The 26,478-nt window shown below is 40.0% G+C and overlaps 2 protein-coding genes across 3 annotated transcripts; one reads left to right on the forward strand and one right to left on the reverse strand.

Annotated features, from left to right (window-relative positions):
• Positions 1-58: 58 nt before the first annotated feature.
• pum3 (pumilio RNA-binding family member 3) lies at positions 59-9,512 on the reverse strand. 2 transcript variants are annotated; one of them, XM_067484104.1, is made up of 18 exons: positions 9,428-9,512; positions 8,601-8,668; positions 8,318-8,524; positions 8,005-8,191; positions 7,104-7,179; positions 6,841-6,934; positions 6,489-6,555; positions 6,081-6,255; positions 5,234-5,337; positions 5,046-5,124; positions 4,387-4,485; positions 3,822-3,875; positions 3,216-3,296; positions 2,965-3,107; positions 2,008-2,230; positions 1,343-1,430; positions 965-1,055; positions 59-687 (listed from the first exon to the last, which is right to left on the reverse strand). In XM_067484104.1, coding segments are annotated over exons 1-18 (1,968 nt in total). In that variant the 5' UTR covers positions 9,430-9,512; the 3' UTR covers positions 59-557. The 2 variants fall into 2 exon arrangements, with proteins under 2 accessions (XP_067340205.1, XP_067340206.1); XM_067484105.1 differs by lacking the exon at positions 9,428-9,512 and having other exon boundaries at positions 8,601-8,667.
• Positions 9,513-10,123: 611 nt separating this feature from the next.
• LOC137103843 (cilia- and flagella-associated protein 44) lies at positions 10,124-25,399 on the forward strand. Its single transcript, XM_067484556.1, has 34 exons — positions 10,124-10,258; positions 10,570-10,717; positions 11,189-11,351; positions 12,327-12,429; positions 12,525-12,741; positions 13,037-13,151; positions 13,722-13,886; positions 14,091-14,240; positions 14,333-14,380; positions 15,344-15,443; positions 15,836-15,930; positions 16,004-16,213; positions 16,615-16,725; positions 16,896-17,048; positions 17,237-17,443; positions 17,661-17,803; positions 17,930-18,209; positions 18,997-19,052; positions 19,289-19,451; positions 19,557-19,687; positions 19,764-19,969; positions 20,047-20,191; positions 20,308-20,485; positions 20,730-20,971; positions 21,227-21,488; positions 21,630-21,833; positions 22,299-22,494; positions 22,587-22,706; positions 22,818-22,948; positions 23,055-23,171; positions 23,490-23,691; positions 23,850-24,010; positions 24,127-24,261; positions 24,437-25,399. The coding sequence occupies exons 1-34, from the start codon at positions 10,183-10,185 to the stop codon at positions 24,710-24,712; spliced, it is 5,409 nt and encodes a 1,802-aa protein (XP_067340657.1). The 5' UTR covers positions 10,124-10,182; the 3' UTR covers positions 24,713-25,399.
• The last annotated feature ends 1,079 nt before the right edge of the window (positions 25,400-26,478 follow it).

Here is a 26,478-nt window from a genome sequence, read left to right on the forward strand (position 1 = left end):
ATAAGATCTAATTCATGTATGAAGTTCAGTTTGCATAAGTCAGTTTCCACTTTAAGGCCAGTGTCAAGACATAGTTTATTAGTCATTATTTATTTTAAGCATTTGTAACTTACAGGGTACAAAATTGGACATTACTACGTGAAATACAGTACAATCAATTGGAAATACATGACACCGACTTCCTGACTGTTCAAAAATTCTCACCACACATCAAGGCTCTATCTCATCCTGTAGGTAGTTTTGGTTTTATTTGTCCATGTTCTGAGTTGTGTGTTCATAGTAAAGTGGATAAATTAATGTCTGGACACAAATAGCATCTGTGTATTTGAAAACTGTTTTCTCAAAGCATCAGCTCATCTGCCTACAACACGGATACAATCCCCAACATTTGCACTAAATTACAGGTCCCTTTGTCCATCAGTGACTGAAATGACAACGGTGTTTCAGGTCATATGCACTTGTAGCTTCAGCCACTTGCAGTCTGGTAGACATTTCCATGACACTCGTGCACAGGCACGGATGTTTAACAGCACTGGACTGTTGCAGATCAAAAGCCTTTACTTGCTCAGGTTCTCCAGAAGGATTTCAACTCCTTTGTTGTTGCTGATACTTCTGAGCTCTGATGTGATGGACTTGAGTGCTGCCTTTACCTCTTCAGCCACAGACTTGTCACAGCTATTGAGGAGGCTGCACACAAAGGAACAATTTAAGAAAAAGGTTAGTGTGTCAGCAGATACTAAAAGCTTAGAAGTTAGATTTAGTGGACTGTCATTTCATGCAGAGACGACAAAGTTCAGGCTAATCTGGATAAATCATAAATCTGGACTTCACTGCACAGACACTGGTGCTGCTTAAGATTTGGTTGGAGGTCAGAAATGACAAAAAACGGATTTGGGTCAACTTCCCCCCCTAATTTAAACACACTTGTGTAACCAGATTGTCTTGTATATTTACACACACTGACCTGCAGAGCACGATGGCTCCTCTGTTGACTTTGACCCAGCTCTTCAGTTTGTCAGTTCCCACCGTGTCCACCAGTATCCTGCCAAAACGCTCTGAGAGGACGAGACAGGAACACATGAACAGGGAGAGAGGAGGATACAAGAGAAAGAAAGAAATGCTGAGTTTAGCAGTATTTCAAATTTTATCTTTCAGCAATAAAATTGGGTTTCGGTTTTGTACGATATTTAAAATGTAACTAATTTTAATAGAATTAACTGCACAGTTGGGCCAAGGGGAAACAGCTGCTGTTGTGTCCTCTTGCGGACACTACACTGTTTTACACTTTCTCAATTACTGAACATTACAGCTGTGTATAAAAGTCCTGTAGGTGTGTGTTTACCCTCTTTGCCAGCCTCTGCCAGTGTCAAGTCTTGCTCTATGAGCCATTTCAGCACCAGGTGTCCTGCTGGATGCTCCGCTGTGTGAAGCTACAAGGCAAGTAAAAACATTTTAGAACAAAACAAGACTTAGCCACCAATGAAATGAAACTTCTGGCCAAGCAGGCCAGAAACTGTTTCAGTGCAGGTCCAGTCATCACAAGGGCTGCGTAGAAAATCTCCATACTTGTTTGGTACTGACTAAAACTTTACACTGACAACTGGCTTCAGTTGATTATTTTCTTACGCCTTTCTCAAATAGGATTTGTTGGAAAGTAAGGCAGTAAAAGTAACACTGCCATAAATGAAATGTTTAAGTACATTTACATGAAGGACGTCTTCACTGATTTTGAATTTGCTTCTTTTGGTTCTAGTTTGGGTGGTGCAGTGTCTAAAAACTCCTCCGGGTGATGTCATCTGGAGGAGTTTTTCAGCTTGAAGCAGACAAATATTTTGATAAGGAGAAGTCAACAGGAAGCACGAACATAGAAAACAAGTTGAAAATGAGTAAAGTCGCCTTTCAGGAAAAATAAACTAATGAATTACCAACAAAGCGCTGAAGCATTTAATGACTCTGCACTAAAAGTTCTGAACCTGTTCACTCTCACTCACATACACACACACACACCTGTCCCATGATCCCTCCAGGAACTAACTCCTGATTGGCCAGCTGAGCCACGGCCGTCATGGCAGGCCTCAGGTCGCCGCATGCCGATGCCAAGATGTCGCTAATGGTGACACTGGTCGCCTTGTTAATCACCATGGTGCCAGCGTTGTCATGGAGATACTCCAGCAGCGGAGGGGAGACGACTTCCAGTAGCTCCTTCCTCCGAATCGCTTTGTCCTTTTTACTGATGTGAGGAAGGCAGAGCTGGTGTTATGGGAGGTTGTTGGAATTGCTTAGACTGATTTCCTCAGATTTACACTGTGACCGAGCACCTCCATGTTTGTATTTGGAGCATTTTTTTGTTGAACAATCGTCAATCTGTGATCTGTATCAGGTAGAGATGACCCCGGCTAACGTAATTTACAGGGGGCCAATTACAGGTTACATCACTAAATAAATACTAGAATAAGACATTAGCCTTTCCGTCTTACATTTTATTCTAACAGCATGTACAGCAAAAGTGCAGATACCGTTTTTATAAAGTCTACATTAAAATACTGAAAAATGCTAAGTTATACCTATTAGTTTAACTACTTTTTAATTATTCCAACAGACTCATCCCATAGTTTGCTCAACATCAGACCTAAATTAAACCAGATTTTCTAAGCTGTAGAAAAGCTCCAGATTGTCCCATTTTTTTATTACCGCTTAGAAAATAATCATTACATTGTGTAGCGAACCACCAGGGACCCGTCTTTCCCTTTAAGAAACATATTTAGAATCCAAACATATTTGGTTTTTAAAACTACAGGTCATAGCTTGCATTTAAGTGAAATCACAACCTTTCCTTCAGAGCCAGTGTCTGGTTTTGTCTGCTTTCTTTAGTATGTAATCAAGTGAAAATAAGAATGCAACAAAAATTGTCCCAATGTTTTTTTAACAGAAAAATTCAGTCTACCAACATGGACATACTGTTACCTGTGAGCGTTTCCGTCTCCCTGCTCCAGCACCTTGATGATCTCTGGCAGCAGGTGAGCTGGGTCTCTGGGGTTCAGCAGGTACAACAGAACCTTCTTACCATATTTATTACTGATGACCTCATCAAGAGATGACAAGATCTCCTGAACAAGTGGGACACGAGTGAGATTAGATTTTCACACAGTAATCTCACATCATCTTTGAATATTTAAACAATGAGCCTTCCTTTAACTGCACAAAACCAGACTCACTGAGAGCACAGCCTGTTTGACCAGCTTAGTGTCATCAACACAGTCAAATATGGCCAAAAGAACCAAGTGACCAAACTCCCCCTGTGGACAAAGGACATTCAGTCAGTCTGACACATGAACAACAGCACAGAAATACTTCATGATGTGTTATTGAGGAGTTCGGTTTAGTTAATGAGGTGTTGACCGATGCTTGTTCTCAACTGAGCAAAACTAGTGATCAACCACTTAATTGGGACAATTTTTGACCTTTTCTGCAGCTCTCACTCACATATAGGACTGAAAATTGGAGCACGTTGATGTTTAAAAATTATTTAAGCGCATTAATGTCAGCAGTTTAACCTGGTGCATTTTAATGGCATGTAAGAGCAGGGAGTTAGAGCTGAAAACAAAGTAATGCTGAAGTCTGTTCTTCTCTGTGACTAAGGGCGGAGCTGAACTGCTACCGGTCGACCACTAATAAAAACCACCAGTCCAAAAACTTCCCATGTCAAGTCTACTTGACTTTTTCTTCCCAAAAACAATCCCGGGTTTCCCCTTAGATCAATTCATATCTTTTCTATAAAACACAAGTTGTTTTAAATGAATGAAGCAGCACTGAGAACTCACCGTGGCAAACTTCACCATGTACGTCTTCATCGTTTTGATGATGATTTTTCGGTCCTGAAACATGAAAAAACACTCTTCCTCAAACACAAAGACAATGTCCACTAGTCTTTGTTTCAGACTTATGAGTTTGAAAATGGAGCGTGTGCAGTTATTGAAGTATTTTGACTATTGCTAATGTCTGCTTAAAGCTCCAGGTGATAGGCTGTGTTAGGTGCCACTAGCACAATCATTGGGATCAGTGTAGGTGTTGGATTTTGACGAGGAGGATGAATGAATCAATATGTTTAATACAATGGTAAATGACTCGCACAGACTTTTTTCACTGAATCGACTGTCATTTTAGAAATGTGTTAGACAATATATGCTGCACAAGTTCATGTGATGTTATTCACACTAACACATCAGCTCCAACAGCTACAAAACAAATACACCACAAAATTTAATATTTAATGTTCATATCTGACTGTAGATTGTAGTTCACAGACATCAGTGTGATTGTGTGTGTGTGTGTGTGTGTGTGTGTGTGTGTGTGTGTGTGTGTGTGTGTGTGTGTGTGTTTACACACCTTGGCTGACCCATTCCACAGACAATGCATTGCCACACGAGCTCCATCGTGAGTGTGGGCCATGTAGACAACTGACTCTCTGATGGACTCGATCATCTCCTGCTCACAACACATCACAACAAATACAAAAGACTATTTTCATTTTTGTTTGAATGAAGTTATATGTAGTTTAAAGTATTTTTAAGGGCCCTGTCTGATTTTCTTTTGTTGTATTTAGTTTTATTTTACACTTTTTATATTTGTTGTAAGCAATTTGAGAAAAATGTACTGTTACATGTTACACATAACATTAAAAATGCAGTGTGTTAGATTTAGAGGAGGGCTCTATGAGAAGAAAGGGAATTTAGTGATAAAACGTACTTTTTCATCAGCGTCTCATCACATGAAATTAAGAATTTTTGCATGGTCTTTATAGTAGCCCAGAAACAACAAATTCTGGCTGTAAATTAATGAACTAAATTCAATAACAAATTTTTTTCCCCAACTAAAGGAACCTCTGCACTTTATGACTGAATACAGCCATAGACAATGACATGACACCTGATGGACACCACAGGCTTGGAAAGGGAGGGACTGTGGGTCCACCTGCAGCCTTGACAGTAGATTCCACCAAATCTTACACACTGCACCTTTAAACCAGATGTCTGAGAGCTGCTCACCGTTCTCTGTTTGTCAGGGGCACACTGGAAGAAGTCCAGGAAGACTTTGTGGACCAGAGAGTGTTTGATCACCTGTTCTCTGAGACACAAGGTCAGACGTTCATGTTAACACAATACAATAAGAGAAAGTGAAAACATTTACAGTAAATAAATATATCAACCATAACTTTTATTTGAACTTTTCTTACTTCTGGGCCATGGGTGTGAGAATCTGCTTCATCTCATCGCTGATGTTGTTCAGCTTGTCTGGGTTTGCCTCCACCACTTTCTCTATGGTGTTACACACTGATGACTGCACACACATGGAGAGAAATATCCATAACCAGCCAGTCAGCAGCTATTTCAAAAACCTAATCCCTTTAAATCACAACAGGTACACAGGTGTTCCCAGGGCTGTGCATTATGAAAAAACAATTGATCACAATGCATTATTTTTCATATCAGTTAAACGGGATGATTATCCTAAGATAACTCACATCGTTATTTTTAAACATCGTTAAATTTTAAAAATTTAGGTTGATAGTAGATGAAACATTAAACATTATACATTATAAGGGCTGAGCAATGTACAGTTAGGTGTGATTGATATATATCTATATCGATCTATTTTTTATTTTTTTTTTACTTTCAGCTTTTCCCTTGAGTTCACGGTTGCCACAGCAGATCATTGTCAGCATGTTGATTTGGCAGTTTTGTTTTACTTGCCAGGAGATTAAAAAATGTTGCACTAAACTGTACCAATCAATAATAAACTGAATAAACCCACATGTTTAAATTCTGTGGGACTCAGAATAACACATTAGGTGCATCCTTGAGCTGTAACTGAGTCAGCTGAGTTTTCTTCCCCATTAATGGTGTGACATTAATATGTTATTATTTGCTAACATAAACAAATGGATCGTGATATGTATATCTATACCACCCAGCCTGAGAACAAAATGTGGAGTAAAAGTGCTGAATTAATTCATCACTGTGATGCATATAACATGTTTAAGTTCTTCATATGGGTTCAGGTGTGTGTGTGTGTGTGTGTACCTTGCAGATGGCAAAGGTGTTGCCGTACAGCTCCTCAGTGAGCATGAGTCTCTGCGCCAGAACGGCTTTGTCGTTGTAGGCATATTCGATGATGCCTGAGGCGGCGGCGTGGCGAAGCATCGAGCGCACATGACCTTTAAATGTTTGCATCACAGCTGCCCCTATCTCCTTGTTACTGTGAAGGCAACAAAATGCACACCAAACATACAAACATGTCACACTTGATTAGGTACAGCAAGCTGAAACTCATGCAGGCTGCACTACAGTCACTGTGATAAAACCCATTCATGATAAATGTGCAGCTTTGTTCTAGGGAGGTACTGAGAGTCTGTGCTTCCTCATAGACCATTACACCATCAATATCTACTAGCAGAGAGTAGAAGAAGAAACCGTTCTGAGCTCACTTACCCGTACATCAGCAGTTTTTTCACCACGTGTCGGCCATATTGTGACTTAGACAAACTGATGATTTCGTCTGAGGACAACAGGAAAGCACAGACAGAGCTTGTCCATAAGTCGCTATACTTTTATATCACAAATATAAAGCAGGAAATGATCTAAATCGCATGCATGCATACACACACATAACATGAAAAGTTTGTATGTATGATGGCCTCAAAAGGTCACACTACTATAGGCCCAAGGACAGCAGCTGCCATCTTGAGTTGTCTCACAATATGGTCAGTTGTAAACGTGGGAATCATGGCCACACCAACAGACAGATTATCCATGTAAAAGGAGACAAAGAAGAAAAATTCACCTTTAAGCTCATCAAACACTTCCTGTCTCTGCTCGTGGCTGCCGAACTGGATGAAACACTGCAGCACTCGGACTGAGTCGTGAGCAAACGCCATCTGGAGGCACAACAGCGTGGTTACAAATGACAATTCGCAAGCTCTTATTAAGTTATGACAAAATACAAGGGCAAGAGAAATTAATCCTCAACACTGCTTAGATTTTCACAGCTGACTGTGCTATTTCACAGGAATTAAAAAACAAATCCACTGTACGAGTGAGAGTCACCTGTTTGATCTTCCCGCGGACCAGATCATGAAGTTCCTTCATCAGTTTCTTCTTCAAGTCATTATCGCAATTCTTTCTGTTGACACGCAAGCACAATAACCATCTGTTAGTGAGCAGGCAGCGTGCACTGAAGTAACTTCGGTAACTCTTAAGAATTCAGCTTACCCTAAAAACCCGACTGTAAATTTACAGTTGTCTTTCTCAAGTAAGCTAATTTCCTATTTTCTTATCTCATTTGGCTTTCGGCTTCGCCACAGCAGAAAGTGTTCTGCACGTGTTTTTAAGGAGATGACTAATGATAGGGTCACGTTCTATAAAACACCAGTGACACTAGCAGCAAACTGGATACAAAACGTCTTTCTACTGATTGAACAAAACGTAGCTACATATTCATCTGGGGTTTTCAGGGAAACAGTACAATGACTGCATCACTGTTAGCGAGTTTGCTACACTGTTATCAATATACAGTCATGGATATATATGGCACAGCCCCTTGTTCAGATGACTAAAGGTAGCATTTGTCACCCCTTTTATAAAAAAATTAAATAAAAGAGGAGATGCAGCTTCTGGATGAAAAGCTTCGATAACATTTAGGTTTTCTGAGCAGCCACTGGGAAACACTATGTGTTGGAATACTTATATAGGGGGGGGGGATATTATACAATGGATTGCAAAGCACCGACATGACATGCACACTGGTTTGGGTGAAGACAGTCAAATAAGTCTGGTTCTTTTTGATTGCTCAACCAATCATGTCTTATGTTGCTTAACATAAGATAAGACACACACAATAAGGTATTTTTTTGTGTGCGAGTCTGGATGTATATGGGGCTAGTTTCACTCTAGAGAAGACCTCTAGAGAAATTTTTAAGGTGAAATTCAAAGGTGTGTGTGTGTGTACCTCCTGAGGTCTCCCCACACTTGTTTTGCCTGGGAGATGATCTGAAACATGTCCTTCCTCTCTGCTTGCTGTCTGGTCTTCTTTAGCTCCTTCTTTCTCTGCTGCCTGTTTTTCTTCAGCTCCTCCTTTGTCAGCTCTGTTTTCTTTGTCTTAAACCCGCCTTTTTTCGTCTTCTTAGCCTCTGGACCTGTTTTTTCATTTTAGTTTGTAAGTGAGTTTGAAAACCCATGAGTCCATCTCATTTGATTAATACGCTATTTTCAACCTGACAGGTCCTGTGATAGACAAAAAATACAAATGCATGTTTCCTCACCTTGACAATCTTCTTCATCTTTAACTGCCGTGAACTTCCTCTTATTTGACCCTGTCCCACCTTTGGAGAAAGCAAATTTGTGTTCTTTCTTGCCACCATCTCTACCCTTTCCAGGTCTGCTCTTCTTGTCTTTGTTGTATGGTTTGAATGGTTTTTTACCACCTGGCCTACTTCCTGGTTTTCCACCAAGTTTGGTTCCTATAGAATCTAAAAAAAGAGAGATATGATAGTGACCAACATGAACTGATAACACAGGAAACTGGTTGACGTGAATCAAGCTTACCTTTTCCTTTTTGCGTAAGCTTCTTTCCACTTCTAGGAGAAAAGGGTTTTTTGGATTTGGCCTCCATCCTAACATCAAAGAAAAAAATAGAGTCGGGCACAACCACAGAAAAAGACACAGGCATAATCAGAAATTTGGGCTCCAACATATTCCAGGTCTATTTTTTCACTGGCAATTTAAAGGATGAGCATTAAGAATGTAGAGGGTTTGTATGTGGTTAAGCTGTGTCTGTTAAATTCACAGAATTTGTACAAATACATTCATGACAATGCAATAACATTTCAAATTCAAAGTTTTCAACCTACATAACATAAGGTAAAGTTATGATTTTATAAGCCTAACATTTTATCAAAAGGAATGTTTAATCTTTAATTCACTTAATTCAATCCAAGGTTTTAAGCCCCCGCCAAGTACTCACAATAAGTTGTAACGCTAATAGTACTAGTAAAAATCAGACCACAAAGAAAAAGGACAGAAACCAACTTTATCCACTAGCTAACTATTATAGACTTTGTGGCTTTATCTGTTTTTAGCATGACTACTAAACTTTGCTCTTGACAAACGCGTCTGATTGCAAATACGATTTAAATAAATTATTCTACATTTTTATGCTGTTAAGTTACTTTATTTCGGTTAACGTTACTGTCAGACTCTGGTTTGGCTAAACGAAAGGTTTAGATACTTTTTACGGAACTGAATCAGTTAATAACACAAACATTTGAGCTCCAACAAGTGGTAAACCGATAACGCTTCACGCCTCCATAGTTTATCTGTGCTCTTTATCTAAGAACAATAACACAGTTTAAATTTTTACTAGTGTCACTTACATTTCAGATATTTACACACGCTACTCCAGCTGTATCCCATGCGTTCTCTACCAGTGCGGTTTACGGCACAAAACGTCCAATCATGTTGAAGTTTAGCTGCCGTAAAACGTCGGTTTTTGCAACAACTGTTTGTCGCGGAATAGTATTATTATTTCAACAATAATAAGATTTTTATTAGTATCATTACTCTACAGGTGTCGATAACAGCGTAGTTTAGTATCTATTAGTGGTATGGGGCGTTTGCATGTAAACATGCATGTTTACAAATAATAGTCACGTCGTTACTATGGTTACAGGTTATGCGTACAGGCCGAGAATTTAAAACTTGTTTATGTTTTTTTTAAGTCAGTGAAATAGTTAAAATAATATACTCGTGTTGTAATATAACATTTATTAATGATCCAATGCCAAAAGCCCGGTAGAAATTGGAGAGGGTCGCGTCAGAAAGGGCATCCGGCGTAAAAACTTTGCCAAATCAACATGCGACAATTAACCACAGTGGCGACTCTGAAGGACAAAAAAATATTTCTACAATTTAGACTATATGAAAATTATTTCCAAGAAGGGGCAACTCCGAAAATTGCCGCAGTTAATATAGCAACAAAAGTGTAGTGAACTACGTTAACCAGCAGGCTTTGCTGCAGATTGAATTTCCCTGTTGCCTGGCAACGCCGCCAAACTAAAACGATAATTTTAGTTTAGTGTATATTGCCACGTACAGACACAAATTCAAAGCAGCAAGTGATTGAAGAATAATGGCGGACGAAAACACAGCTTCTGTTGGTGCCCAGGAGGACAAAACACAGACAACGTCACAGGAAAACACTGAAGGTACAGAACATAATCCAACTACTAAAACGTTCCAGGTTCACAGTTTTAGTCATAAATTACCATTATAATATAAATACAATACAACGAGAATAAAGTACCATGTGGTTACTTGCTGTCGAAATCTGCAGTGAAAACATTTTAAAAAGTTGCTGATTTATCATTACGAATCATGAAAATATATTTGGGTCTTTTATATATATATATATATATATATATATATATATATATATATATATATATATACTTTATATATATACTTTATATATATATATATACTGCATACTTTTAAAAAAATGCTTGCCTTCTTACAGGATGTGATACCGATCCCACAATGATTGAGGAGGAAGCTCAGGAGCAATCACAAACGCTTCTCTCTGGCACGTACAAGTATGAGGATCTCCACTCCAGACCAACCATCACACCCGACTCCGAAATCCCAGAGAACCTCCTGCACCTCTCGTATCCTTTGAAAAACTGTTTCCCAACAAACATTTCTAGTTCCTCTCACATTAGTTCATTAGTTCTTTGACCCTCATAGTGAAAATAAGTCACGTAAAAAATTCTGTAGAGAAAATTTAGCCTGATCTGGTTTAAATTCAAAACCTTGGTTGTAATTCCACAAATAATTCCTACTTACTATAGTTATTATATGTATTACAATCTCACTTTAACTTGTACAATATAATACAATAAAAAATATTAACAATATAGTGATAGTACAGGAATATAAAATGGTATCAATGCAATATAGCAATGTTCATGTTTTAGATATTTCATTATTACAATTACTACAACTTCCATATTAATAATAAAAAACACCATATATATTGGAGGATAAGGTTCAGGTGCATTGTTTTTAACAGGTCGTTTCACATATATATACCTTTGTGGTTTAGTAAATCTCACCTTGATCCTTGATTTATTCTACAGACACTCTTTTGGCTATGACAGTGGGCGGCGGGCGAACCTGCAGCTGCTGGATGACAGAACTCTTATCTTTATAGCAGGTAACCTGCTCGTCCTGCTGGACATTTCCACCAAAGAGCACAGATACCTCCGCTCCTGCAGTGGGGGGGGGATCGGCTCCATTACGGTAAGATGGCTGATTTGTTTCATGAAAGAGTCAAACTGAAGCCCTGGTCTGTCTGTGACTGACAGCAGGAAACGCTGATGAGGTGGATAAACAGACAATAACCTGACATTTACTCCAGTGTAGCTTTTAAACGACTGAACTTTATTAAGTAGCTCTTTGAGGATTTATACTTAGACTTTACCATATTCTCTGCAGCCCCTTCTTTTTCATGTGAAACAGGCAGAATTAGAAAGGCTGTGTCCAAAATCACTCCGTCACTATACAGCCTGTTCCCCAATTTGTAGATTTTGTGGTTGTGTCCAAATGATTAGTGCACTTAATACTTCATCCTTAGAATCCTACAGCAAACTCTTTCCATTTTAGAGATCAGAAAATGAAATTCGCAAATCTCAAACAGCTGTTTGTGATGACACAATATAACCATGTTTAGTTAGTGTCCGAAATCTGAATTCACTGCTCACTATTGGGAACAAGTGATTAAGGAGGGTTTTTGGACACAGTCAGGAAACACTGACAGATTAGAAGGTTCCATATACTTTACAGCCATTTGTTTCAGTGCTGAGCAAACTGAACACCCACAAAACATTGTGTAACTTTTACAAAAAAAAATAAAAAATAAAAAAAATGCATTTGTAAATGGTCAACAAAAATACATATATAGTGCAACTTTAACTCTTATGATTTTCAGACACAGGTTTAGTTTCACAGGTGCATGTTTACATTTCTCCAAAAGGATAAAATGCTTTTGTGTTATGAATATAAAGAACAATCTCACTACAGTTTTTTTAGAAATATTCACAAATAGCAAAAATGTCTTTAATGGATACACGTTGTCCAGGTAGACATGGTGCTGAAATACATTTCAAAATACATTGCTTAAAAACGTATATGATTTCATGATGATTTCATGTGTGTGTCTGTGTGTACTTTTGTGTGTGTGTGTGTGTGTGTGTGTGTGTGTGTGCGTGCGTGTAGACACATCCTAGCAAAGAATACTTTGTTGCAGCAGAGAAGGGAAACCAGCCCAACATCATAGTATATAAATATCCCTCGTTACAACTCTATTGCATCCTCAGAGGTAAATTATTTCCCGATTTAGCTTAAGGTTTTACCTTTTTCTTATATACTATTTTCATGATTTAATAATCCTGTTTTTTGGGGGGCTGCCTGTAGGCGGCACTGAAGAGGCATACAGTTTTGTGGACTTTAACCGTGATGGGAGCCTGTTGGCCAGCATGGGCAGTGCACCTGACTACATGCTGATGCTGTGGAACTGGAGGCAGGAGGAAGTTGTGCTGAGCTGCAAGGCCATTTCTCAGGATGTCTACCGAGTCAGCTTCTCTCCAAACAACCCATGGGTGCTCACATCATGTGGATCTGGACACATCAAGTAAAAGGAATTGTCACTGCTACAAAAAAAATAAATAAATAACAAATTGAAATCATAAAATTGACCTTTTTAGACACAATTTGCTAAAATGTTATGTGAATAACTCAGCAAATGCAGATGAAGTCTAGTTTGGAAGCAACTTCAATCATCAAGCAAAAACGTTATAAATGCCAGATAACCCCGTCTGTGGTCCAGCAAACAGTCCAGGACATGGCTTTGTGATGAAGTTCAATTATTCTCTCATGCTTTTTGTTGTTAACATATAATGAACGTTCTTTCTTCGGTTTTTTATCAGGTTTTGGAAAATGGCCAGCACATTCACTGGTCTTAAATTGGAGGGTCATGTGGGACATTTTGGTAAAACCGTGGCGACTGACATTGAGGGCTTCGTGGAACTTCCTGACGGGAAGGTTTGTACTCTGCTGTTCCGTGAGTTTAGATTACGACATGCAGGTTACGGAGAAATTATTACTATTACTTTTTATTGTAATTATCACTATTACTTTTTATTGTAATTATCACTATTACCCATTCTGTACCAGATTTCATAACAACCCTTCCAATAATCCACCACCATATTTTAGTCTTGACCAAATTGATGGATGGACCCATTCATTTTGCATTAGATAGTGGATTATTCAACTTTTAGTTTTTGTTTGATGCGGTCTCGTGACCCATAATCCCACATCTCTGTCTAAGGAAATGCTGCAGCATTAACAAGAGAAGTTTAATCAAGGGCTGTCAATCTGTTAGCATTTTAACTTTGTTAGATCAAAGTTAACAAGTTAACTTTGTTAGATCTTGTTAACTTTGTTAGATCATGAGGCAAATAAAAATGTAGACATGAAAATATTTAGTTTTATTGATTTTTGAGTGGACTGTTGAGTAGATTTGGTGATGAGATTTGTTTCTCCAAGTTCAAAAATAATTTAGTTTGAAAATTCTGTGTAAGAGTCAAGATAAGAGTCTCTTTCTGGCAGGTGGTATCTGGCTCAGACTGGGGCAACTTGCTGGTTTGGGATGGAAATGCCATCAAGGTCGAGATTTGCCGTAAGGAGGGACGGAGCTGCCATGCTGGTATGGTCCGGCCGTTCACCCTAGAAGATGGGCAGCTGATGACCATGGGCTCTGACGGGGCAGTCCGGGTAACATACCTGTAGTCAATTTGTCTGCCAATTTATTTCTTTTCTGTTTTTAATATATTCAGAAAGCAGCTTTAGTTATCAGTTAACATACTGTTGCATATGCTGGCATTCGCTGATGCCACCGACAGTTGTTTAGCTGTAGACATGCCTTTCCAAAAAAACCCAAAATAACCTCTGTGAATTTGTGCCCCCCACCCTCCGCAGGGCTGGGACTTTGAGAGCATCGATACTGCTGACAGTGAGAGCAGCAAGTTTGAGATGGAGCCTATGAATGAGATGCGGGTTGGACACAACGTGTGCCTCACCTCTGTGGTGAAGAGCTCCCTGCCTGACTCCTTTATCTGGTTTGCTCAGGTCAGACACCTGGCTCACAACTTAAAAACACTGGTAATTCATTATGTCACTTCATCTCAGTCCCAAACTCTCTTTGACGTGGTCTATTGTAGGATTCCAGGGGGGCCATCTGGAAATTGGATCTTTCATTCACCTACACGGCAAGTTTTCTACTTTGACTTGGACTTTTTTATGTGATTGTTCTTTGCCACTATTTATACTGCGTTGATACTGTCTGGCTGTCAAGCAGTTAAAAATTCATCCAAATAATTAAATGCTCTGTGATTAAATTTATCGCATCCTGAAATTTTGCTGTGAAAAAAGTCTAAAATATATTAATTAAATCTAATTTTGGCAGATGAGGGAATCAATGAATACTTGATGTAGACTTTAAAGTTCAATGTCTCTTTTATTTCAAAATTAGAAAACGTTTTTTTCACTGTCCATATGCAAAAATGGCCATAACAATCCAAAATCTGACTTTCAAAAATGCTTCTTCAGCAACACATCAGTTTCTCAGGCACCGCAGAAGGTGATTTTATAAAAGAATCCTTCACTTTTGGTTTGCACATTCATGTAGTACAGAAGGATGCCCTTCCTAGTGAAACGCTTTCAAATTTTTACCAGACACTTAAGATGCGTGCTGGCTTGTGCAATGTCAGCGGTTGGGGTTGGGCAGTTTGGAGACTCACTGTCTTCTCCAGTGCCATGAATCAACCAACCCTATGGACGATAGGTGTCCCCTCTACTAAGCTACTGATGCCAACGTACCATGAAACACCATAATTACTTTTTGTGATGTGCTATTATTTTTAAGATTAATTTAAATAATTCTTTATTTTAAAATTAACTCATTCTTATTTCTGCCCAATCAATAAAGGTGGTGTCCTTGTTTCTTTGTTTCTTTTAATATCTGTAGTAGAATTGAAACACAGATGGTAGATCTAACAAATGTACACAAAATATTCTGAAAACTTAGATAAGGATCTTCCTACTTAGCTTTATCCTTAGTTTTCATGCTATAATACCAGTGGAGCAAGCTGCCCTGTCAGCTGTCCTCAGTCCAAAATATATTTGGCCACCATTGTTCTTCATTGCCTTTGACGTGTCATCTGTGTGTGTAGACTCCTGATCCACAGTGTCTGTTTACATTCCATGCTGGACCAATCCGAGGTCTGGATGTGTCAAAGACATCACATCTGATGGCCACAACCACTATGGACCGTGAGTCACACCTATTCCCACATACACTGTACACATATATGGGGGCGACTGAGGCACAGGAGGTAGAGCTTCCACCAATCCCACAGTTGTTGGTTCGATCCCCGGCTCCTCTGGTCACATGTCGAAGTGTCCTTGAGCAAGACACTGAACCCCAACTTGATTGCTCCCAGTGAGCGTTGGCCAGCTGCATAGCAGCTCCCCCATCGGTGTGTGAGTGTGTAATTGTGAGTGAATGGGTGAATAAGATGCAGTGTAAAGTATGTTGAGTGCTAATAGGTAGAAAGGTGCTATATAAGTGCAGAACATTTACTACATACACATACTCTACATACATAAATTTACACAATATAAACACACTATACACTATAACAAGTCCTCCCCATGCTCTCCAGGGTCAGTCAGAGTCTTTGACTTCCTGGCCAAAACAGAGCTGATAACCAGTCGCTTCAATCGGGGTGGAACTACTCTCATATGGGCTCCACCACTGGTAAGTGTATCAATGTGTAAATGACTAACCTTGCCATAAATTATGTTTCCTGACTTCTGAAGTTTGTTTTTAGGGGAACCAGAGTGCAGGGTTACTGGTGACTGGTTTTGAGGATGGGGTGGTCCGCTTACTGGAGCTGTATGACCCTCAGAGACTGGAAGTAGTCGCAGGGCGCAACCCTAAAGGAGATGCAAAGCTGCGCCTGAAACAGGCCTTCAAACCGCACAATGCCCCTGTAACGGCTGTGGCATATGAGCGAAATGGAGACGTCTTAGCCACAGGGGTAAGACTTGTTCAAGGATAACTTTATTACTGAGAGCCAGTGTCAGTAAACATATGACTCCACAGAAACAGTTTGTCTAAATGTTTTTTTACTTTAATGAAATACATAGTTGGTATTGTGTTTGTCTTTGCAATCAAATGTAACCATTAGAAGTTTTAAGACTTTTTGGTGGCACTTAACAACTTAGTAATAACAAGGTAATGTGTGTGTGTGTGTGTGTGTGTGTGTGTGTGTGTGTGTGTGTGTGTGTGTGTAATAGCCAGATAATAATGAGACCTTGGTCTGTGCTTATACTATATGATGCCAGGATGTTTTAGAAAGTATGAGACCATATGTTCCTTCACATTTTCCTTTATTTGCAGGGTTCTATGGTCTCTTAACTAACCTATCTTCCTGTTTAGAGCTCAGACTGTACTGTGTTCTTCTTCACTGTTGGGGAAACATACGACCCTATCGGCTTTGTCCACGTTCCTGGGCCAGTACAAGGACTGGAATGGTCCCCTCATTCCCATGTAAGTGTGGTCTCCAGCTTTTGTTGCTGCCAGATGGAAAATACTGACAATAGAATTCACCTGACCAATGAAACCTAAATTCAACTGTGATGCAACAATAATTATGTATATATATATATATATATATACATAATTATTATTATAATTATTATATTTTTTTTTTTAACCAGAGTGACAACAGGCTGCTCATCCTGTGCCAGAGTGGTCATGTGATCGAGGTGCAGAGTCCTGATCGAGAGACTGAGAAACTGAACGAAACCTTTGAACTGCCTGAGCTACCCAGAAGATCTTTTAGGTTCAGGAGCATCAAATCTCGGATCAAGGTCTGGCCTTGGTCTTTCTTGGCTTTCGAGTGTTGGGTTTAAATTGTATACGTCCCTTTTATGGCTGTATTACTATACACAGTATTTTGTTTGTACTCTTCCACATACATTGTGTTGCGTTGAATTGATGTAGACGGATTCATTTATCGGTAATAACTCAGTTTCAGACTAGTGTTTGTGTGTTTCAGAGGGAGGAGGAAATTGCAAGACGTCAAGCCATAAAAGAAAAAAAGAAAAAAGAGAGGGAAGAGAGGCTGAAAGAATCAAAGGAGCCAGACACAGAGGAAGAGGAAGAAAAGGAGGAGGATGAGTTACCACCTATCTACATCCCAGACCCTCCAAGTCCTCTCTACTGTGGCTTCTACTCTCTGCCTGGCCAGTTCTGGCTCTCGATGGTATCGCACACATACACATGAACACACATTCTCTATTATCAATCCACAATTATGTCTAGTTATGCACAACAATCAGGAGATAATGGTGTCGTGCAGCTTCTAATTAAAACTCCATCATTTCCTCTCTCCTCACATCATTGGTGGGAGGAACTAAGACACAGATGCAAACCAGCTAAATGAGATGTGTCCCTGTCCTCTCTTTGTCTGTCTTCTGCAGGGAGGGTATGACTCAGGTTCCTTGTATCACTGTAAGTTTTCTGAGAAGCAAGATGAGGACGCTGACCAACGACAGGATGAACCCTTTGGTTTCCTGCCTGTCCACAACACAGACGATGACCCCATTCGCTCTGTCACCTTCAGGTATGTGAATCAACCTTGAATAAACTTTTTAAGACTTTGCAGTCTCCGTCATTATTGGAACCACACATGTTATCTGTTTAAGGTGGTACTGTAGTTGAAGTGTCCTGCCTGATGTTTTGTTTTTAGCTCCAACAGGCAGTTGCTGTTCTGTGGCATGCACTCAGGCTCAATTAGAGTTTACCCTCTGCAGCCTGGTGACCATGACCTTACCTCCATGGAGGCTTACTGGGCTCTCACTGTCCATGACAACCAGTATGGACACCTGCAGCACATTTGCTGTAGCCATGATGACCACTTTGTTCTTACGGGAGGAGACGATGGGAACATCTTCTCCTTCAGCCTTCTTCCTCTAGAGGAGATACAGAAAGCCCTGCAAACAAAGAGGGCCAAGGTTCCTTCACCCAGGGTCAGTCCATATTTACTTTAGCACTATAGCATTTCAATTCATGATCAGATTTCAATTTTGCATTTTCATTTGATCAGAATCAACAATACTAAGGTGTTGCCAGCCAGGTGCAACTCAGGAACGAGATGCTTTTCAGAAATGGCCATTCCAATCAGTTGATCTTAACCCCTTTAAAAACAGCAGCGGAAATAGACAGACTGAGGGCTGCATCTCTCCAGATTTGACTTGAGGGTTAATTAGGGAACAAAGGTTTTCCAACCAAATGTTCAGAAAAACACAACATATTATTTAATAGCTCCTGAAAGCAGGTTTGTTTGTGTTTTGGTGTGTGTGTGCCACATCAAAAATATTCAATGAACGGAAAAAAAAGTCATCAAGCATTAAATTTTTGCACTAAGCCGTATGACATGCAAGAAAGGTTCCTCACTCAAATCAAGGACACTACATCTTTTGGATTTTTTTGTCTGCAATTGAACTGCATCTTTGTTCGCAGTAAACGCAAAATCGGCAAAGATTGTCATCTGACGTCAAAAGGCAAAAGTGTTTACCGCTGTCCTGAGCAGCCAACTGTGATAGAAAATAGGAAAATGCTGTATTAAAATTTTTTGGGAATAACACAGCATGTTTTTAGACTAGCACTAAGTTATACATGTGAAATAAGGTATTGACTTCCCTTTGAATCTAAGTGGTCTATATTTTTCTGTTCAGTATCTTTTTATGCTAAGTAAACTGAATTTACAAATTAATATTAATAATATCCTTTTGTTTCTTCTTTTCATTCCGATAGGCCGGTCTTGAGAATGAGACACTGGCTCAGGACATTGAGGACCCAGCAGCTTACAGGTGATGCTGAACAAACTATTAGAAGATAATTTGATCCTTTTCTTCCGCCTGCATCTGCCATTTTTGTCTCTTTTACCCAAATACTTTGTGTTTCATATTTTTTATTTATATAAATGTTTTGATATTTTGATGAACATTTGAAGATGTATGTGCTGTTTTTGGTCAATGTGAATGAGGAAAACCCTGAAATGTTTATGTTTGTTAACTTTCTAATCCCCCTACCCAACTCTTTCCAGCATAGAGACAGCTAAGCAAAAGCTGGAGAAGGACCGTATGTTTTTGGCGGCCGAACTGAAAATTGCAGAGAAGCGCAAAAAGCTGGCTGAGCTCCAGAAGACCTTTAAACAACTGCTGAACAGCAATCAGAGTCTGCCAGAGCATGTTCGGCTTAAACCTGCGGTATCGAAATGCACACACCTGGGTCATCCATTGGCCAACATGCTTGTCTCATGTGTCTCACATCTTTATGTCTTTATGTGTGTGTGTGTGTGTGTTTGTGTGCAGGAGCTACAGCTGGACCCATGCTTCAAAGAACAGGCAGAGAGAGTGAAGATCCAGAGGGTGATGGAGGTCCGAAAGCAGCTTGAATGGGAGGAGGAGCGTTCTCAGATAGCTCTCAGCAAAATACAGGACTGGTAAACACACACACACACACTAATGTCTGAGACATTAAAGGTTAAAAAAAGCTTACTTGCTGGATCCCTGTTTCAGGTTCCGGGACACTCTAGAGACCAGTGTGATCACAGTGATCGCCATTTGCAGCAACCACAGAGTCTCCACTTATCGTCTGCCAGTGCTCCCTGAGACCTCCGCCCAGCTCAGACATCTTAGCAAACATAGCCAGCTTGACGGAAGTGAAGCTGCTGCACTACAACACAGTAAATCCCAAGCTGAGTCCACAAAAAGCAAAATAGAAGGTAAGAAAATAAAAGTTTGTTTCTTGTCAAAAATCCCGCCAAAAATGCTTAATCCATCGTTTTTGTGTATTCTCCAGAGGCACATGTACTGAGCACTCCTGTGGCTCGTCCAACAGGGATTAAGCTAGGAGATCGGCAGATTGAGAGGCTCAGAAAGGCTGCAGAGAAAGCTGAACAAGCTCAAGCCAGAATAGAGAAGAGGAAGCAGGAATGGGCCCAACTGTGAGTGTCACGTTTACATCGACGTGTTTTATTTTACGGTCGAAGCTCTAGAGCTAAATGTCACTGTGAATATTTGAATGCTGGTGCCAAACTGTGATGGAATGCTGCTTCCTCAGTTATGCAGAGAAGCCAGATGAGAACTACGAGGATCCTAAGGATGTACGGGCTATCCAGAAGGCCAGAGAGACCATCGGAGACCTAAAACTCAAATCAGCCAAAGACTTTACCGTGCCGATACACCTGAGGATGAACGCTGAGAAGAAGAGAGCAGAACTGATAGGACTGGAGGAAAATGTAATACAATTAAACTGATATAGTATCTCAGCATATTCACACCATTATCTTCTAGTATATTTTGTTTATGTCTTGTTTATATGGAGTTAATGCTGTAAATGATTTACTGAGATGTGAGCATAGTTTGTTAACATCAAAGCATTTCTTTATTATTTATTTTATAGTATATTTATAAGGCCACGAAAGAAACACCATATCCCACAAGTCACCCTCAAAAGCTTTGTTTTACTCTGTAACTCACCAGATACGTGAGAAGCAGCTTGAGATGAACAGACGCATTGTGGCATTGCGGGACTCCAAGGTTTGTCTAGTGGAGCAGTTGAAGGCTCAGGCCCAGCAGCTCCAGCAGGTTCAGCAGCATCTGAAAGCCCATCTCCACTGCCCTGCTCCCATCCTACCCACCATGCAACCAGAGGAAACCCCAGAGAAGAAGCTGTTGTACAGCCGAGCCCTCCTGGAACGTTACCGTGTTCTAAGAAAACAGAGGTACAGCAGTCAGAGTGTAGTCAAATTAGAAAATGGATGATTAGTGGAGCAGCAGGTCTATAACAGCCGTCAATTATCAGTGCTGCTATAAAATCTTAGTAAAAGAGGTGCAGATATGTTTCATTTAGAGGCACATTTTGTGGATTGATAATTGTACCATTATCAATCCACCATGTCTTCAACTGCTGATGATGCTCGTAGACATCATTTTCTGCTGACTGTGTTTTTAAAGATTTTTAAATAACTTTTAAACAGGCTGAATGCCGTGCAGCTGGAGGAGCTGGAGGGAACCGCGAGTGTGTTAGAGCAGCTGGAAAAAGAAATGGAAGGACAGGACATGAAAAAGGCTGAAGAAGAATCGCAGAAAGGAGAGAAAGAAACACCTAGTGACGCTGTGATTGGAGATAAAGAAGAGACAGCAGTGGGGAAGGACGTGGAGCTGAGTGAGCTGGAGGAGGAGCTCAGGAGAGAGGAGGAGATCAGGCTGCTGCACGAGCAGCACTCCCTGCTTGAGCAGGTCTGTGCTTATGGATAATTGAAAGTAGATTTAATCTATATTCATGTACTAAATATCTTCTGGAACATACTGAACATCTCATATTACCGTGTTTGCTGTATGACTAAAACAAAATCTGTGGCCGTGTTTTTGAATCTTCAGATAGAGAATTCAGTGTTGCAGTTTGATTCAGAGCTCATGCTGCTGCGTCACCAGAAGCTGCATCTCGACTGTCAGCTGAAGCTGGCCGACCTCTGTCAGCTGACATTCTATCAGGAGCTGGTGCTCCTCAAGGAGTTTGAGAGGAGGGAGAACAACCTGCAGGAAAAGCTGAACGAACGGATTAGAGAGGAGAACAGCATCACAGTAGGTGGAAGTAATATAGAGGGGTGGATGGGTTTATTTGTGTCGTCGCTCAGTGGAATCTGTTCGCAGGACGGTACCAGTGGTTTTAATGTTAACCCATCGTCGCATACTAGCAGACAGCCGCTAGTTTTCATTCCTTTGCACAGACAATACAAATTTATGTTTGGAAATTGAAACTACATCACATGACATGCAGACATCATGCAACAGAGTTTATAAAACTGAAATATCTCTTTTTATATGTCTTTTTTCTTATTTTATTAGCTTTCATTTCGCTTCCATTATCATGAGAAAAACACAACTGTAATCAAATTTACTGAAGTTGGTGATTTTATTTGATGTTAATTTAAAGTTTACCTTTTTTTTTTTTAAACATTTCATATATGTCAAATATTCCCTTGATGGCTTGTTAATGCATGTGCTTTTCGTTAGATTTGTCAATTCCTCTTCTCTGGTTCCTGACAGCTGAAGCTGAAGCAATGTAATGAACAGCTGCAACTGAAGCACAGAGAAATAGCCAAGCTCCAAGAGAGAGAGAAGGCTCTGATTACAGCTTTCCAGGCCTTGCTGGGTGAAAACAACAAGTTTGAAGAATTTCTGACCAAAGTCTTTAAGAAGAAAATCAAACGTGTCAAGAAGAAGGAGCAGACAGTAGATGATGGTGAGGGTAAAGTGGCACAGTGTTGACGACTTTATACTGTGACTATATTAATTTTTTTAAGTGTCCTTTAAGATCCCAGTGTGTTTTTGCAGAAGAAGAAGTGGACAGTGATGAAAACTCTGATGAAGATGATGACTGGGATGATGATGACAATTATGACAGTGGCGCAGAGGAAGGAGAAGGTCGTCTGGATGACAGCGTGTGCCCTCCAGGTCAGTACTGTGTCTTTCACAGAATGTTTTCACTAAATGTACTAAATATAAGATTTCATGATGATTTTAACTGTCTGTGTGTTGTGTGTTGTGTGTGTGTGTGTGTCTCAGGCTGTGAGCCAGCGTTGTATGAGAAAATACTGCAGCTTCGTGAACATCGCCTGGACCTGGAGGAATTTCTGGTGGAAGAGAAGAAGAGTGCCGAGTTTCTGAAGAAGGAGTTTGACACCCTCATTAAGAAGGTCTAAGCTAGCTTCCCATCTCCCTGTGTTCTCATCTGCTCGGACACTTTTCTGTTAACACTCTTTTTCAAATGCATCTTTCTTTTGGTTTTGCTTGGCTCTGCAGGAGAAAACTGTGAAGAGCAATCGACAAGTGGTAGAGGATGACTTGGAGTTAGTCAACAAAGAGAAACAGCAGAAGATGAATGAACTGGATGTAGTCGTTCCTCTCAGACTGCACCAGGTAAACAGCCAAAACGGACACGTTTCAAGCTTGACAAAAGAGGCAGGGTACACCCTGGACTGCCCTTCATCATCATTAATACATTCAATAATCAAACATTCTTAATAAAAGGTTAGGCTTCCCGGGCAGAGACAAACCCCACAATACCAAATAGCTAAGACCTTTGTATAGGATAATTACTGCAGTGATCAATATGACTTAGCTGCCAATAAGTTATTTAACCCCAACTTATGTGATGAGTAACCTCTCACTTCTTAATCGACTCCTGCAACTGTTGTTGTCCCTTGTCCTTTCTTTCACCATCTCCACATCTGCCAGATTGAGTTTGTCACCGGTGGCTCTGTGCCATCTGACCTGAGCCTGGCATTGGTTCTGGACAGGCTGGAGCTTAACAGGTTGCGGGAGCGCATCAAGCAGCTGCAGGTGGAGAAGATCCAGCAGAGAGAGCTGTACTTCCAGGCCCGCCAACAGCACATCAGGCTCATCCATGACCGCAAAGAGATGAATGCCAAGATCCAGAGTAAGACACATGCAGGGCCTAGATGACCCTGAAACCTCTAATTGTGTGTAAAGAAGTCAAAGAAAAGACACAGACAGCAAAACGATTTTTTTTTCCCAGCACAAAAAAAGTGCCATGCTTTGATATACTGATGATTATGGATCTGTGTGTTGGTGCAGTGCTAGAGAAGCAGTGTGAGGAACTAATGATGATGAAGTATGGGAGACTGGTGGATCTGGACGCTCTGCAGACACTGTCAGGGAACAGAACGCTGGAGGAGCTCAAGCAAGAAAAACTTCTCCGTGAAGCTGCATACGCCAAGGAAATCACACAGTGGGATGTATGCTGACCTGTGTGTGTGTGTGTGTGTGTCTATTCTGTATGTATATAGGCATTCCTTGATTTAATTGCAATCACATTAAACTTGAAATGTCTTTGTGTGTGTGTGTAATTCAGGAAAAGGTAGAAGAGGCACGTCAGGCTATGATGGAGATGACAAAGAGTAACACAGAGCGTCTTGTCACCACGACAAACCTCTTTGACCAGAAGGAAGAACTGGAGCACAAACTCAACAGCAGGCAGAAGAAAATGGTAATAGCTGTGCAATAAAACTCAAACTTTATTTCAGAGCCCTGGTGTCCTTTAGTTTGAACTTCTTTAGGCATTATAATAAGATAAGCAAAAACTTTATATTGTATTTGTGATAAATGAGATGTATGTGTTTGTTTGTCCATATTGACTGTGTTCATATATTGTGTGTATCCAGAGCAGACAGTTTGAAGACTACAGGAGACTTGTGGACCAGAAGGAGATCTGGAGGCTCCAGAATTTGGTGAAAACACAATCGCAGCAGGCTGACGCCCTCAAAAGAGAGATTGTCTTGCTCTCCTTTAAAGGAGGACATGTCTTGCCCCTTGGCCAGGCCCCAGTGCCCCCACTTGCCCCCTTGCCCACCCCCACAAACATCAACACCATCAAACAACAGCGTCTGTTTAAGTACCTCAAAGCTCGAGGGGCACCCAGTGAACAGGGGTCTAATTAACCCTTTGACTCGCATTGTAGCCGCACAGTTGACCTTTTTTTTTTTTCGCTGCATTATTGCTGCAGTAAAAATTAATCAAACCTATCTTTTGGGGTTTTAATCCTCATTTACCTGATTGAGTAGTGCGTTTAACACTGAGAACATGTGCAAGTTGAGTCATTTCTACACACTCTAACAATCATATTTTAGTTGAAGGGCATAAATCAGACGTTAAATCTATAATCCTTCCTAAAACCAATGTAAGCAGTCAGTGTAAACAGCCTAGTTCAAGTTGGCAATTTCTCATTTTGTACCCGGTTTCTAACCATTGCTAGTAATTCAATTTGTAAGCTACACGGGCATTATTGTATTAAAATGGTAACATACTTATGAACACACTTATTCATGTGTCCTTTGTGCATTTATCTAATAGTTTTTGAGATAGAGCTGTCTGAAGATGACCCATGCACATCTGGATGGCAAATTAGTTCATTGAACAAATCAAAAAAATATACATCATACAGCTCGGATAGTTATATTGTATGAATGTACAATTGTGTGTACATTTTGATGATGACATGTAAAAATACTCCGTTTGATAGATATTTATATAGTTATTTTAATATTTGTTTTGCACTTACTATGTATTTCTTTGTGTGGAAGTCAAAGGGTTGACAGAGGCCAGAAATAAACATGTTACTAATTTATTGTTAGAAGATTGTTCGAATTATTATTCTTAACACTAAAAACCTTTTGAATTATATTCTTATTCATAATTCAGAGTAATAAATATGAGGGTGTTTTATTGTGTCTTTATTGAAACCTGAGTACTCGTCTTTGCAGTGTGAAACTTTTCATATTTCCACTTTTATTTTTGACCCCCTATGATTCTTATCATGAACAGAAAAAGGCAACTTTTATTTTTTTTTTTAAATGTCTGAACACCCCAAGAAGCAAACCGCAGAACACTGGCTTGTGGCTTGTCCCTTCCCGGGTCTCCACAGCGGAACATGTTCTGCACGTGGATTTGGCATGAGTTTTTACGCGCCTTCCCTGATTCCCTGAGATTTCGAAGTCAATAAAGCCCCCCTTCACACTTGCACTGGAATTCTGAAATTCAGAAAGGGGTGCACGTGAGAACGCAAATGTTCGTGTGAGACCTCCTGACATTAGCCAATCTTTATCCTATGAGCACCCATGATACACTCACCTGCAACCTGCTCATTGTGGAATAGTTCCGAATGCTGTTACTTGAGTTTTTGATAAACCTTTTCCTTTATTATTTTGCCTGTGATTAAGAAGTGTTCTGTGTGCTTTAGAAAAGAAAAATCAAACTAAATATGACGATTTTAAAACATTGAAAATCTCTTCTTTGTACTTTTGTCAGATAAATAAAGGTTGAAGGGAACTGACAGTTTTTTATTGCATTTTTGAAAAAGGTCCTACTTTTCTGGGAGATATGTTGCTACTCAGCATCTTATTGTTGGATCTCAGTTTCTTATTCCTTGATAACTTTTCATTGATTCTGTAAAGTCTTTGAGCCAACTTTGTCAAGCAAGTGTTCAATCGGTCAATTTAAAGGGTGACTTTACCGATTGTCAACTTGCTCTGCGTGGCTTTGGTTTTGATGCTTGCTTTTAAACTTTCCTATATTAAAACATTTCTCTGCTTCTAGCTGAAAAACTCCAGATGACATTACCTAGCAAGGTTTTTCATTATTAGGAATTCAGATGATGTTCTCTGGGAGAGCAGGTTCACGGTGATTAAACTCCATAGTGTGACCAACA

The sequence above is a fragment of the Channa argus genome, chromosome 18 (genome assembly GCF_033026475.1).
Source record: "Channa argus isolate prfri chromosome 18, Channa argus male v1.0, whole genome shotgun sequence".
Taxonomy (NCBI): Eukaryota; Metazoa; Chordata; class Actinopteri; order Anabantiformes; family Channidae; genus Channa; species Channa argus.

What these genes read in the sequence shown, in the direction of transcription:
- pum3 (XM_067484104.1), bottom strand. An exon ending in TCCGCGGGAAGATCAAACAG is followed by an intron (nt 6,935 to 7,103) that starts GTGACTCTCACT and finishes TTGTGCCTCCAG; the next exon opens with ATGGCGTTTGCTCACGACTC. An exon ending in GGCAGAGGCTGGCAAAGAGG is followed by an intron (nt 1,056 to 1,342) that starts GTAAACACACAC and finishes TCGTCCTCTCAG; the next exon opens with AGCGTTTTGGCAGGATACTG.
- LOC137103843 (XM_067484556.1), top strand. Translation starts at nt 10,183, where the DNA reads ATGGCGGACGAAAACACAGCTTCTGTTGGTGCCCAGGAGGACAAAACA. An exon ending in ATCTTTCATTCACCTACACG is followed by an intron (nt 14,381 to 15,343) that starts GCAAGTTTTCTA and finishes CTGTGTGTGTAG; the next exon opens with ACTCCTGATCCACAGTGTCT. An exon ending in TGACAGCGTGTGCCCTCCAG is followed by an intron (nt 22,707 to 22,817) that starts GTCAGTACTGTG and finishes TGTGTGTCTCAG; the next exon opens with GCTGTGAGCCAGCGTTGTAT.